Source organism: Varanus komodoensis, unplaced genomic scaffold (genome assembly GCF_004798865.1).
Source record: "Varanus komodoensis strain SLA01 unplaced genomic scaffold, ASM479886v1 scaffold17, whole genome shotgun sequence".
Taxonomy (NCBI): domain Eukaryota; kingdom Metazoa; phylum Chordata; class Lepidosauria; order Squamata; family Varanidae; genus Varanus; species Varanus komodoensis.
In genome coordinates, this window is record NW_025335505.1 from 20,251,846 (window position 1) to 20,267,347 (window position 15,502).

General features: G+C 39.1%; 1 protein-coding gene across 13 annotated transcripts in view; it reads left to right on the forward strand.

Moving 5' to 3' along the window:
* ATP9B (ATPase phospholipid transporting 9B (putative)) overlaps positions 1 to 15,502 on the forward strand; it is a 164,897-nt gene that overhangs the window by 43,726 nt on the left and 105,669 nt on the right. For 8 of the 13 annotated variants that reach the window (XM_044426477.1, XM_044426479.1, XM_044426481.1 and 5 more), the window contains 2 exons: positions 2,264 to 2,315; positions 10,960 to 10,980. In XM_044426477.1, the coding sequence (XP_044282412.1) occupies positions 2,264 to 2,315; positions 10,960 to 10,980 (73 nt within the window). The remainder of the gene's footprint in view (positions 1 to 2,263; positions 2,316 to 10,959; positions 10,981 to 15,502) is intronic. The other 5 variants (XM_044426478.1, XM_044426480.1, XM_044426483.1 and 2 more) reach the window with 1 other exon arrangement.

The following is a 15,502-nucleotide window of genomic DNA, read 5'->3' on the forward strand; positions in this document are numbered from 1 at the left end:
CCTGGGCTGGGTTCCCGTGCTGGTGGTCACGGGGGAGGGGAAGCTGGGCGAAGGGAGCGAGTGGCAGGGTCGAGGCAGCAGAGCAGCAGCAGCAGCTGGAGCAAGGAGGACAGAGAGGGAGCCTGGGGTCGATATGGCGCTTCCTGGGGAGGGAGGCCAAAATGAGGAAAAGTGGAGGCTAGAACTGTTGCGAAGTGAGAGGAGTGGGTGCGTGGTGGGGACTCCCCTCCCTACCCGACCCACTCACCAAGGCTTGGCAGCACTGTGGGGACGCTTCAGGAAAGATCCCAACAGAAGCGTGGAAGGGATCAGTGATAGCCTCGCCTCACCTTTAGTTTAGGTCTCTCCCCTCCTAATTCCGCCTCTCCGGTAAACTTTCAAGCACTGCCAAAGCTCCTGAAGCATTCCTGGTGGTTGGTTTGGGGGCAAGGAGGGAGGGAGTGCACGTGCCCGGGCACAAGCAAGCCCGGCGTCCCCCGACTTGGGGGCGCTGAATATGAACATGGCTTCTCTCTGTTATTGTGTTTTTCTTTTAAGACAAAGTTGTTAATGTATGAGTTGTTTTTTTCTAAACTAAAACCTCAGTATTCAGGTTTTATTGCCGTGTTGGCACTTTGTGATAAATAAGTGGGTTCTGGGTTGCAGTTTGGGCACTCAGTCTCTAAAAGATTCGCCATCACTGCTCTAAGGTAATAGGCAATGTGAGTCCGGAAAATCTTTAGGGACAGGTTGTAAGGTCTCACGTATAAAATTGATAGAGTCAACATGTACACTTGCCCTTCTAGAGGGCGGGTTGTGATATGCATCCAACAAAAGGTAAGAATTGATACTTTGTAATATATGTTTTTATTATTATTACATTCTACTTCTATCATGCCTTTTTTCTTCTTGTGAGGAACCAAGGGCTGCTTGTATAGCTCCATTTTCTCATCACAGCAGCAACACTGAGAGGGTAGGTTGAGCCAAGAGTCTTTGATTGGTCCAAAGTCACCTACTGAGCTTCATGGCTCTCCCATGGCTCTCCCCAGCTCAGCACTCTGACTGCCACACCTCACCAACTACCATGCTTCTTAGCCTCTGGCAACCCAAGTCACTGTTACAGAAGGAAACCATGGATCTTCCATGCCGTGTTATGTTGACCCTTCAGCCTTTCTTTATTCAATAAGATGCACACTGGAATTTTGTAACTCTGTATGATATAAAATCTTGTGTTTTATTTTAGCCAAGAGTATTTTCAGGCAACCACTTATTCTGTTATTTAATGGCCAACACAAGAAGTTGAACCAAAGTTGAGGCACTTTCTTACAGGAAGATTTAGTATGTGGTTGCTAGTTTGGCAGTTGTGCCGCTGTGCCAGTCATGACAATCTAACTAGTAATTATGCAGTATCACTCATCAGTCCCCATCTTCAGCTGATTATTTGTTGACAAAGGGGAATGATTTCTCTGTTGTGGCCCCATGATTGCAGCATTTTCTCGTGCTTAGAAGTATGTCACAGCCACTGCAATCATTCTAGCGCTAGGCTAAAATATATATGTTTGTCCGGGCAATTTAAGCATAGTTTATTTGGTTTTCCATTTGCTGACTCTCCTGGTTTATTATGAGACTTATGTGTTTATTCCTTTATTATGCATTATACTTGTTTATTTTTATGATTGTACTCCTTGTATACTATGCTAGCATCTGCAGGAATGCAAGGGTGGGTTTATAAATATGTCCGATGAATAAACACATGTACATATGCTTTCCAATCTTCTAAAAAAGGAAAGTATGAATCGATTAATCACTGATAGTTTGAATCCAATATTCAGTCAACAATATATGTAAACCTTGTTGCTTGCAAAATAAATATTGGGAATCCCCAAGCTGTCGAAAATGAATGCAGGGTGGTTTGTGCATACATGTTGCTCTTATATTTCTAGCAAACTTGCTGGACAGTAAAGATAGCACACAAGTGGTATCCCTAAGACAGCTAGGTTGAACTTTTGTCAGAAGGTAAGCAAACGGCTAGCACAAGCCTCAGTAATAATGTTGGATCCTTTTTTTGACACCCAAGTCTTTCTTGTGCTTAACAGAGAGAAAAGGAGAGACACAGATACAAATCACTTCAGAACAGTAGTCTAATGACACATTTCTAGTTTGTGTATTTTTTGAAAAAATGCATGAATGTAAGTCCTTAATGTGAGATACCTTGTTAAAAGTTTGTTTTGGTTTGAATTAATCTGTGCTTTTAAAATCAAAACTATCTAATGTTCCTTGACAGAATCAACGAATCCCATCTGACATGGTGTTTCTGAGAACTTCAGAAAAAACAGGTATGTTTAGAGTCTCTAGTCTTATTACATGGATGCTTTAGAGCAGAGTAATATATACACCAATAAAAACAGCATTTTAAAATTTATATTATGATGCTGCAGGTCCTGCTTGCTTTAATGTATTTATGTTAAAAAAACATTGGCTCAATAAGAGAGCCTTTATATAACGGTAAGAAAGAGAAAGAAAGCCATATTTATGCAACATTGGGACAAGCTTACAAGTCTACTTGCTTAGAAGCCATTTCCTTCAATAAACTACTTTTCAACTGGGAATGTAAAAAATTAGGCTACCTTCACAATATTCTTGTGAAGGTGCAATTCCTTTCAAGGCTATGCACACAAATTGGCTAGTTGTTAGTGGAATGGGGTTGCCACATTTATCATGTGTTGTCATCCTAGCTTGGATTTATACTCTTATTGAGAGGGAGCTGAAACAGCCATAGTCCTTTTCTTCCTGACTGCTAATCCACCACCAGCCTTCTCTGCCTGAGAGCTGCAGAGCTGTTCCGCATTGTTGATACCTGGTTGGCTTACTAACTGGAATTGCTGTGTGCTGTATAGGTAGCCTTCTGTTGAACATTGTTTGGATCAAAACTTGCTTATCAGATCACATGTACTAGTATATATAGAACAGCTTTCCCTAACCTGATGTCCTCCATATCATCTGTGACTACAACTCAGAGGATTGCTGACTATTGGCTGTACTAGCTGGGGATGATGAGAGTTGAATTCCAAAGCATCTAGAGGGCACTGGGTTGGAAGGAACCGAAATAAAAGCAAGCAAGCTTTTGTGCAATTTGTACCTCTATGCAAAAGATTTTGATCGTTCATGTCATAGTGCTCTATATTCTAACTTCAGTCTCAATCCTACTACACTTAATACAGGGTAAGCTCCATTAATTTCAGAATGCTTTATTTCTAGCACAGGATTGAGTTGATAGTGTATTAACTTAGTTGAGGTGATAAATTCATATATTGATTCTTAAATATGATTTTCCTACAGACAGTGTAACATATTCTGCAATAAGGAATATGAATAAATTCTTTAGTGTTGTGTAATAACAAATACGGTTAAAATTGCTGGTCTTTTAGCTTATCTAATAGATTGGCCCTACTACCTATCAGTTCCTTTCTGCTGCAGCTAATGAAATAGCTTTTGAATGAGAGATCTGGGAAAGGAAAAGCCTAATGCACTGTCTTCTCAGGAGGGGCAGTGGTGTCCTTGCTTTTCTTCTATGCCACTTTTGTAGCCTGAAGGTATATCTGCTGAATGACAGTTGTGTGTTGATGGGATTGGGTAGTGAGTTAGTCTTTTGACCAAATTGGCAAATGTTCATTTATCTGCATAAAAGTACTTAGACTTCCAATTAGTAACACAGAGTACTGTGAACTATAAAGGAGGATACCTTGCCATCCATAGGAATACTATGTCAAGTTTTATTCTCTTTATATGTGAAAATAGTAAATGTAGTGATTTAGGAAAAAACTAATTAATACTGTACTTCTTTGTATTCCTCATTACAGTTACAGCCAGTTATGCTTCCCTCAAAGTAAACTGTAGTTCAAAATTTATATTATACAGTCCATTTACTATAAAAATAACAGGATTTTCTCACATGTGTTCAGTGCTGTAACAGGTAAACATTCCTTTTATAAGAATATGACATGTTATATTTTTAACAATTTTATTTAGTAGTCTGGTGCATCTACAACTTATAATAAATTACAAATTATTGTGGGTGCTTTTTTTGTACAGAGATGCGTGACACTCTGAACTTATGCAATTACAAAGAAAATGTGGCATCACTTTAAAATTCAGCTGTTCAACTCAGATGTCACCTTCTATCTCTTTCTGAACAGACTGCTACAGAATAATAAGGCTGTAATAGTTGTGGCATGTGTTCTGGAAATTTCTATTATGCTTAGAAACCATACGTTCTAAAACCTACCTGTCTTAAAATAAACAAAGAAGTTTGGGAAATGTATTGCTACAGAGAATGACAAATGACTAGAGTGAAGTTTTGCACATACAGCCAAATAAACTTTTATCTTCAGGGCATGAGTGACTGCCAACAATCTGTCCAAACTACTTTAATCTGTTACCGTATCTCAGTTCCTATTCCAGTTTTAACATTTGATTTAACTCAGGCTAGCAATGTTTTGACACCTATCTCAAGCCGCTGCATAATATTGCTTCTATGTGTTCCACCTATTGTTTAATACATGAACCCTGGTGGAATATCAGGTATACTAATAATGTACTTAATATGCTAATATTTAAAGAGTTAATGTGGTGTGGTGATTAGGAGACTGTGTTAACGAGCAAAGACATTGGCTCTGCTTCTTTAGACAAGCCACCTTTTCTCCATTTCATCCTTCCAGCTGCAGCTGTAATATAGCCACAATATTCATCCACTTTATAGCACTGTTATAAAATACAATGGCCAGAATTCAGAGAGACAGTTTTTCTTTCAATGGCACTTCATGGGGGTTGAGGGGGAGTATCAGGAACATAGGATATTACCCCTGTAATGAAAAAGTAGGGTGCTGTATGTAGAAAACTACATGTGGTTCTTTATATAGCAGCCAGTATATTTATTTATTTAAAAATTTCTATGCCGCCCCATTCGCCGAAGCCTCGGGGCGGCTTACAAACCATCAGTTAAAATATAAAACACTAAAAATATAAAACACATTAACATTATAAAATAAATCGCCCTGGCCGAAGAATTAAGCAAATAATATTAGCAATTAAAATGACGTTTGAATAAAAAGGTCTTCGCCTGGCGCCAAAAAACAAATAACAACGGCGCCAGGCGGACCTCTCTGGGGAGCGCATTCCAAAGATTGGGCGCCACTGCTGAGAAAGCCCTCCTCCGAATACCTACCCTCCTAATTTCCTTCACGGAGGGTTCCTGGAGAAGGGCCTCTCCTGCAGACCTCAGGGGGCGGGCAGGCGTATATGGACGTAAGCGCTCCTTCAGGTAGCCAGGACCCAAGACATTTAGGGCTTTATAGGTCATCACCAACACCTTGAATTGGGCCCGGACTTCAATGGGAAGCCAGTGAAACTGACGGAGGACTTGAGTCATGTGAACATAACGCCCAGTCCCCGTCAGCAACCTGGCAGCTCTATTTTGAACCAATTGAAGTATCCGGACCGTCTTCAAGGGTAGCCCCACGTAGAGCGTGTTACAGAAGTCAAGGCGGGAAGTCACCAAAGCCTGTGTCACAGTCGCCAGGCAGTCGTACTCCAGGTAGGGGCGCAGCTGATGGATCAGCTGAAGCTGAAGGAAAGCGCTCCTCGCCACTGCTGTCACTTGAGCTTCCAATGAAAGCTCTGGGTCAAGGAGCACTCCCAAGCTGCGGACCTTGTCCCTCAGAGGGAGTGCAACCCCATTCAGGACAAGGTTCAATACACCCTCTCCGAAGCCCGATCCGCCAACCAATAGGACCTCCGTCTTGTCTGGATTGAGCTTCAGTTTATTGGCCCTCATCCAGTCCATAATCTCAGCCAGGCACTGGTTCAGTACAGCCACTGCCTCACCTGGATTGGTAGAAAATGAGAGGTAGAGCTGGGTATCATCAGTGTGCTGATGATTCCGCAACCCACACCTCCTGATGACCTCTCCCAGCGGTTTCATGTAGATGTTAAACAGCAAAGGGGACAAAATGGACCCCTGCGGTACTCCATGGCATAGCTGCCATGGTGCAGAGCCATAGTCCCCCAGCACCACCTTCTGGAATCGGTTATTGAGGTAGGAGCGAAACCACTGCAAAGTAGTGCCTCCGACCCCCAATCCCTCCAGCCTATCCAGAAGGATACCATGGTCGATGGTATCGAAAGCCGCTGAGAGGTCCAGAAGAACCAACAGGGATGCACTCCCCCTTTCCTTCTCCCTGCACAGGTCATTGTACAGGGCGACCAAGGCAGATTCAGTACCGTACCCGGGTCTGAAGCCGGACTGAAATGGGTCCAGATAATCAGTTTCCTCCAAGAGTGCTTGGAGTTGTCCCACCACCACCCTCTCCAACACCTTGCCCAGAAATGGGAGGTTGGCCACTGGTCTATAATTATTGGCCATCTCTGGATCCAGTGACACCTTGTTCAGGACCAGTCGGACTACCGCCTCCTTTAAAGGGGCAGGTACCTGACCCTCCCTCAGAGAGGAGTTAACCACTTCCAAGATCCAGATCCCAATCCTGTGCTTGGAATTATTTATTAACCAAGATGGGCAAGGGTCCAATGGGCAAGTGGTGGGACGTACTCGTCCAAGCACCTTGTCCACATCATCGGGCCGCAATAACTGAAATTCATCCATTAATTTTGGACCAGACGGCAGCATTGATGTCTCCCCAGAAACCTCTGAGTCACTAGTAGAGTCCAGCTTGTGATGAATCTGAGCGATTTTCTCCCTGAAATTCTTGGCAAAGTCGTCGCAGCAGGCCTTCGAGGGAGGAACCAGATCTTTCTTAGCACCTGGACGCACCAGGCGTTGCACCACTTGAAAAAGCTCCGCCACACGGCATTTTGAGGAGGCAGTGGAAACGGAAAAGAAATTCTTTTTCGCCGCCCTCACCACCACAGCATAGGCCCGATAATGGGCTCTCAAGTGTGTTCGGTCAGATTCATCCCATGATTTCCTCCACCTACGCTCTAGCCGTCTCCCAGCCTGCTTCATCGCCCGCAATTCAGGTGTATACCAGGGGGACGAGTGGGCTCTGCCTGGCGGGAGAGGACGCTTAGGAGCGATCGTGTCAACAGCCCTGGTCATCTCCCCGTTCCACAGTTCGACCAGAGCCTCGACAGGAGCACCAGTCTTGTCAGCCGGAAACTCCCCCAGGGCCTTCAGGAATCCATTAGAAACATAGAGAGTGAGTCAGAAGAGATCTCCTGGGCCATCTAGTCTGTCCCCCAGCTCCAGCTGGCTCTGCTCATGATGTGCCTACCATGTGCATGTCCTTAAACACCCTCACCGATGAGGCTTCAACTATCTCCTATGGAAGCCCATTCTGTGCCCTAGGGGTCCTAACCGGCAGGAAGTATTTCCTGGCATCCACCTTGAATCTTGGTTCCCTGAGCTTTGCGCCATTGGAATGTGTCCTACCCTCCACCGCAAGGGAAAAAAGGTCACAGCCCACCTCTGCATGACACCCCCTTGACTGGGTTTACACAGTTGCCATGGCTTGTTATAGATTATTTAATCTTCTGCATCCCTAAGCATCTTCCTGCATATTCAATATCCTGAATGTATCAATTCAGCCCAGGAAGTTTGATTTGCCTAACCCCCATGTAATCCACAATTCCTGGGTTTGGATAACACTGTAAGCTGTGATCACAACATGAATATTCAGAATAGCCACCAGCATATGCCACAACCCAAGGTGGACTGTTGGATCACACTAAGTGCCTTGAACACACAACTGCTTACTACTTATGTAAGCATTAGGGTTCTATGTAAATATTGGGCTTCTATTCAAAAGTTGCAGAGGGTTTTGACTTTTGTCTGTTTTTGTGTAGCGTTCCCTGCTGCAGCAAAGTGGTTCAGGACCCACAGTGCTTATATCGGAAAAAGAACATAGTGACTTTCTGGTGGCAGTGTTTGTTGGCAGAATAGTCTTTCCCCTTCAACAATACTCTTCATATATAATGCTACAATTTTTTCATGTTCCCCACTCATAAGGCAAGAAATTACTTCTCAAGACAGTAGTAATCAAAGACAAATTTCACAGTTTTTTATTTGTATGAAATCTAATTTGTTGTCTTTTGGGCCCTATTCTTTTAATGGTTCCCCTCAGCCTAGTAGAATTGCTGGGGTGTTGTGCACCCCAGCAGTTCAGAATATTTGTAAAGCTTACTTTTGGCAACCTGAACCACTTTTTACTTAATTGTATTTCGTGACAATTCTAGGGGTCAGTTGTATTTAAAAACAAAATTACATCTATCTTACTAAGTGATGACAGGTCTACCTTATTTGTGTTCGAATGAATGGAAAAGTAAATCTGCCAAATACCTAAATTAATTGCCATCTTTACTATCCTCTGCACTGTCTCAAAGAAAGATAGGAAAAATACCTTGATGTTTCACCTGTTTCAAAAATTCTTTTTTGTTTGTTATATTATTTTAAAAGTACGGAAATAGGCTTTTTCTGATTTGGTAAAAATAAACAAAAACCTGTGCATGCCTTTGTTTACAAAACAACACCCACAGTCCTTTCGAGTTAATTCTGACCAGAGTTGGAATTCTTTTGACAAATTAGGACTCTCATACTGCAGGCGCACAAAACTGATTTATTTTGTGTCCAATATTTCACCTAGGATTTTTTTTATTTAATTAAAATATTTGTATACCACTTAACATTACAGTACCTGAGCAACACACATCATTTTAAGCACAGTAAAATATAAATTCAGTGCAATGTAGTGGCTGGCAATATAGAGAAGGTTCAAGCCTTTGATAAATCTTTCAGAAGTATGACCTGAAAACCAATATTAATGATACATACCTTACACCAGCAGGAAGAAAGTTCCATGAACAAATGTATCTCTAAAGATAATGTGGGTATAGGAATACTGCTATCAACGACTGGTTAATATATTTTTACTCAGTGAGAATTACACTGCAATCCTACGGCTTTATTCCTAGAAAGTATACTTGGGTTATAGGCTTAATTTAACAAGAGTTTATATAGCCGAAACAGTTAAGCCTAAACAGTTAAAACCAATTTAGAATTTTGTGCCAAATACTTCAGTATGTTTTCTGTTTGACCCAGAAATGACATGCAGTAGTTTTCTGTGCTATACCTGCACTATGCTTAGGAAAAACTACATATAATTGCAAAATGAATTATTTGCTGCTACAAAATATTTCAAAAAGCTTTGATTTCACACTGTTTCAAGGGTATAAAGGTTTTGGTGTGCTTTTGCTTCTAAAAGAATATAAATCGTAGGACAGATGATGGGAAGGTCTTTTAAATATCCCCTTTTCTCTTGATAATGAATAGTGAATGCAAAATAATTCTGTAATGTATAAGAACATAAAATAAAAATTCCCAAAACGTGCAGAGTCGATATAAGAAACCTAAAATATATTCAGTGTGATCAAGCTTGGATTAAAAGCAACTCTGTATTGTCAATAAGGAATTGTGATGAGTTCAGGGGTATCATATTGACTGTATATTAATACATGGTATCCTATTGGACCATAAGCTGATTGTTTAGAATGTAAATGAATCTGTTGATGGATCCAGTGACTGATGGCTTAAATTCCAATTAATCAATTGCTTCATCAGTTTCTTAATTCAGATCAAATATCTCTTGAGTGAACATAGTACTTTCAGTGGTATTAGGAAAAATTAATGCTTTAGAACTAATTTCCATCAATCTCTTATAAATGCCAATATGTTTTTCAACATGTCCCAAGTGACAGTATTATACTGTAAATATTTGGTGCATATATTTGAGTTCTTCTTTACAGCAAAGTCCGAAAGCTGATTTTTTCTTTTTTTAATGTCATAAATGAAACTGTAACCTCAAAATAGTGCTTGTCATTAGTTAAAAATATTCACATATACAATTATAAATGATTACAACTAAGTTGCTGGTAAGGGAAGTATTTTTCTGTTCTGTTCTTGAATTTTGACTGAAGAGCAAGCAGTTTGCTAATAATGCAAGTTATTACACTTTATGAAAGCTTCACATGTCTCATTTCTCAATGACCCATCAATTAATTCATCAGCACTTGACACAGACTCTTCATTGTGACACTTACACCAGTTGATCTTAATTTGATTGCCATCAAAACCACCCTTTCCTGACAACTCTTGTCAATTATACAAAATAAAATCAAGTATTCATAAGAAGGCTGTAACAGGATACAGGCAGGCAGATTTAATAATTCAGTTTTGGTGAGGCTTAACTGACATTAGTTGTAGCTAATGTTCTCATTTGTGAAAAATTTATCAGATACAACACTGGAGAGAGAATACAGACAGAATAGCTTTATTTGTACAGCCTTGGTTGCACAGTGGCATAAAAGCAAAGCATATTAACATAGTTTTGCTTTTTTTTTAAAGTAAATTTAAAAACTAATATAATTATGGAAATTTTAGGAGTCATTGCTATAGTTTTTGTACAGAAAGGGACCAGCAGCAAAATATAGCTTTGCTTATGTTTGATGAGCCAAGATCTCATAATGAAGTATGTGTGCAAACAAAGTAGTTCATGTCTTCATAAGATACTCCCTATCTGAACTGTATCTCACAGAGGGACTTTAGAATCAAAACTGCATTATCTCTTGTATTCCATATGAACAATTGTGAAGGTGAAATAGACTTGTTTCTCTAAGCATTCAACTTTTCAGTCTTCAATATGGCTTAGGACTAGCATTGAAATAACACCAGAAGCCTAATTCTGATTAAAAAGTCATTAGCAGGATGTAGGATCAGAATGTACAGCTTGACAATAACATTTTCATTTGCCTTGTACTGTTTTATCTAACCCCTCAGCTTTTCAGTGTGTGTGTGTGTGTGTGTGTGTGTGTGTGTAAAAACTTAATATTGTAGCAGAGTCTGTTAGACCCTTATTAAAATGATTAGGAAGCTAAAACTACCAGTGCCTAAGCTCAGATCTGTTCTATCCCCAGAAATGTCTCAGAATAGGTCAGGTGAGTTCCATTCTTTCCCTCTGAGGTAAGGATTTTTTTTTCCTTCAAGAACTCTGATGTGGATTTTTCTAGTTTTGTTGAGAATGTACCAGATTTGCATGTGCATCTCCTCTGCTGCACCACGGACATAACATTACAGCACAATCGTTCCCTCTTTCCCTTCCTCCCCTTCAGCAGACACAAAGACCTTCTATATAAGGTTTATTATGGTAGTGGAAACTAGGAAGACTGTCTTTAAAGTACAAATTAAGCATATTGTCGAAATCAGTAACAAAATAAATAGGCATAGTTGGAATTCCAAATAATCAGACCATTAGGGAAGTGTGACCTCAGAGGTAAAGAGTTGGTTCCAAACTGAGAGCCTCCCCACTCCCCCAAACTCAAATGTCCCAAACCTTGCATTTAAAGCTGGTTCTTTTAGGCAGCTTTAGGAACAGCTGCTTAGAACATCTGACACTTTAGTGGACCCATCTTTAATTCTGATTCCCTAAGGTCAGTCATGCCTGTAAAGTCTTTTTCCTCATTAACAAGCTAAGTCTGGATTCCCATGGTACCTTAAACTACTTGACTCTGCTACTCTCCATCTTATCTCAAGTCAACTAGCCTCAGAATTTCAACTAAGCATTGCCCATGTTCTTTCTCTTCTAAGAATCCATCCCCATATCCCTTAAAGATTGTATCTGCACCAGCAATAGATTCAAGACCTACAATATTAATTCAAGTTCAGTATTTTAGTAACCAGTATTTTACCCAGTATTTTTAGTAACATTTTCTCTCTTCCAGCTCTTCTCAATGAATTGTTCCTGATCAGTTTTTTAAAACAAGAAAGTTAAAAGTGTTGGGTTCCAATACATTTCTTTTCAATGCCAGTAGCACATTGATACTGTATACACAAATGGTTTGGGGAAGTTAATTACTTTTACATACTTAAACCCATTCAGTTGAACCCGTATCCAAAGAACATGTTACTAACATCATTGTTAGCTTGGTTTGCCTAGCAATTTCTTTTCCATTTTCATAAATCTTTACCAGTTAAGGCCAAACTATGCATTGTACATAAATGCCTTTGTGAAGGACTTTTGAATTTGATCCAAACAGCAGTGTCAGAGGTTGGACAAATTATTCATTTCCTACCATACCATTTTTCCTGATCTAGATCATTCCTTTCTTCCAGCATTCTATTAGTCCTGCTGATCATAAATATATTACAAAAGGATATTAGAAAAATGAAAGAACCTTCAGTTCATGAAGTTGTTAATTAATAATTCAGTCTTAGAATCAGTACTAAGATTTTTCTAAAGTTCACTGATTGTTTCGAAGCTTTCACTTAGATAATGGCTATGGGATGCATTGTACATTTGATTTTTTCCCTAGCATCCTAAATATTTATTTCATTTTTATACCATCCAAATATCTTAATATTTTGCTTGGGATACTCTTCTCTACATTTATTGTGCAGAGATAAAAGAAGCTGAAATAATGCAACAGATATTAACCTGAATACATTTTTATGTGGAGTGCCTTATTTCAAATATGTTTTTCTCAGTTTATTAAATGCGAGGTTAGAACTATTTCATGTTTTTGAGGAACATACAGCATCAAATGTATGACATGTATAGAATATATAGAAATATTTAGGATAAATACATTTTATTTATGTATTTGAAATTAAAAACTCAGAACTTTCACAAAAGTTGTGTTCGTCAGTGGTAATCAACTGCTAATTCTCATAATTTTTCAAGTGGAAGTGTGTTTAGTACAGCAAGGCAATTAATCTCATCTTTTTATATAAAATTGATTAGGTAAATCCATTTCTACAGGAAATAAATATTTTTATACTGAAAAGCAAAATGGTTTGCAGTTGTATGACAATAGTTGTTAATTAATTAGTAGCAAGAAGGAAAATAGAAGATTTCTTAAGGAATAGAAAGCTGGAAAAATAACTTGTCTCTAGGAAAGAGATTACCCATTTTGAGATAGATCCTGACCCATATGAATCTGTATTTGACTTAATATTGTAATAACACTACCTGACAACTACCGCTTTTCACCCCAGTCACAATCAAGTTAATTCTTAGGTGTTTCAGAGTAGATGAGAACTAGTGGCAGAAGACTGTGCATATTTCCTGGTAGACTCCACATGCCTTCCAGACAGACTCTGCAGCTTGAAATGATGATACTATGCATGATCAGAAGCATTATCTCAAACTGTAGAGTTATACTAGCCTCTGAATGAGCAAGCTAGTGGAATCTTCTAAAATGGTCAGATATAAACATAAACCGAATGATAATTGCTTAAACATTTCATCAGCATGTCACCTGGCTGCCATCGGTGACTAGAAAGTGTCCTCAGGTTGTGACACATAGTTCCTGATTAACTGCGCATTCTCTCCAATGACTCTAATCTTTTTTTCCTTAATGTCAATCAGATATACTCAGCTCAGCTTATTTGCCTTGTTTTATAAAGAGTTCTACTGTTTATATACCATGATCCCTAAATTAAAATGATAGGCAGCAATTTTCATTTACGCAAGAGTTAGTCCCATTGAACTTTATTCTGATTAAACAATTAAACTGCTAATTTTTGCCTTTGGATTGGTTTCTTCAAGGTTTCCATGGAGAAAAGTATAAAGAGAATTCTGGTTATTACCTTGTAAATGAATTAGGAACTAGACCTTCTTTAAGAGAAAACAGAAGTAGCCAGGCATATATGTGCAAGTTATGTGACCTATGCAAATGAGTTTATTATTACATGATTATTTTTTTAAAAAGTATTTTTATGTAGACCACTATGAGAGTGTTTGTCAGTTGGGGACTCTGCAAATCTAAATAAATAAATTACATTTCACTAATGCACAAATGGTATCTGTCTCATGTATTTTTCAGGGAAAACCAGGCAGTAATTCTGACCTTATGTTATTTATTAGATTTATATCTCTCCTTTTTTCTTTGCAAAGAACTCAGAGCAACTTACATCATGCTCCTTCTCTTGTTCTCAATCTCGACCCCCCCCCCCCCCCCCCCCCCCCCCCGACAAGAACCCTGTGAAATAGGTTTGACTGAGAGTCTGTGACTGGCCAAAGTCACCCAGTTGGCTGCGCAGGGACTAGAACCCAGATCACCCAAGTCCCACTCCTGTGTTCTTGGGTGATCTGTGTTCCACTATTACCCCATGCTAGATCTCCTTAGTTAGCAAATTATATTTCAAATGAAAGGAAAAGAGTTCCTTTGAAAAGAAGAGTTACAAAGATTCACCATGAAAAGCTATGCACAGGTTTTTTGTAAATATAAGCCAGCTTTGGCCAAATTTAGTGTAGTCATATCTGTAGATGGGACCCAGCAATGCAAGCTTTCTTTGGAAAAGCAATCATGTTTTTCTTTTATCCTTACTACTACTACAACTTCTATAATTTCCGTACTGCCTGCTAATGAAAACTGTCTAATTTTAAAAAAATGCAATATGAGCACCCTTTACAGATTGAAAGTCCCTTTGCGTAATTTGACAATGTCATTTTAGAAGCAAGTTTAGCCCATGACATGCACATCTTATTGCAGTAATACATAGATACTTAACTATTATGGTATTCTCTGTTCTTTCATATGACTTGCATTGCCAATAAGCAAAGGAAATAGAATTTGAAAATTCAAGCTCTGTTTTTCAGTATTTGTAAATCACATTTTTTCCACCTCTCGGAAAAGCTTGTAGTGTGGAAATGGTTCCATATGCTAGATGTTGGTTTCACCATTTTGCTGAGAGGAGGAAAGAGGAAATGATTTACTGGCTAGATTTCCAGTAAACACCAAGTTACAGTGGGGTGGTGGGGTCGCAACAAAACATTAAGTTTTACATAGGTTATGAAGGTAAACTAATGCAGCTAAAATATGGCTCAATTTTCTGAATTTAGATACATTTAAATTTTTACATTTCAGATAAGTATACTTTCAGCTTCTTTTTGTTGCTCTGTACTTTCTTGCAGTCTTTGAAACCTAGTAAAGGTGACAAAAACAGATCCACTAACTATACAAACAAAAGAAAGCCCACAGGCAAAGAATCTGAAACATTCCTTCTCTTAAGATAATGGCAGTGCCCCCCTGAGGCAGAAATGCATCTTGCTCTTGCATTTGAGAATTAAAGTCAGTTTACAAGCTAGAATTTGCTTGTCATTGGTGCGCAAGAATTATAATGATACACAAGAATTGTAATGATCCATTATTGTATAAAATCTTACATAAATATATTTTACATAGCTTTTAGGAAGCTATGGGGGTATGTCTGAAACATTTTATTCATCATTCTGAAAGAAAATAATCCATTATCCATTTTCCCCAATTTTTAGGGGAAAAACATTTCCTTATTTTTCCTCATTTTTTTCTAAGCCTCTACATCTCTACTCCCTACCCAAACTATCACCCCAGAAGGATACCATGGATGATAGGACGAGCCACTAAGAGTTCCAGAAGTATCAAGGAGGTTGCACTTGCCCCTTCCTTCTCCAAAAATAAGGCAACAAAGTTGTTTCTA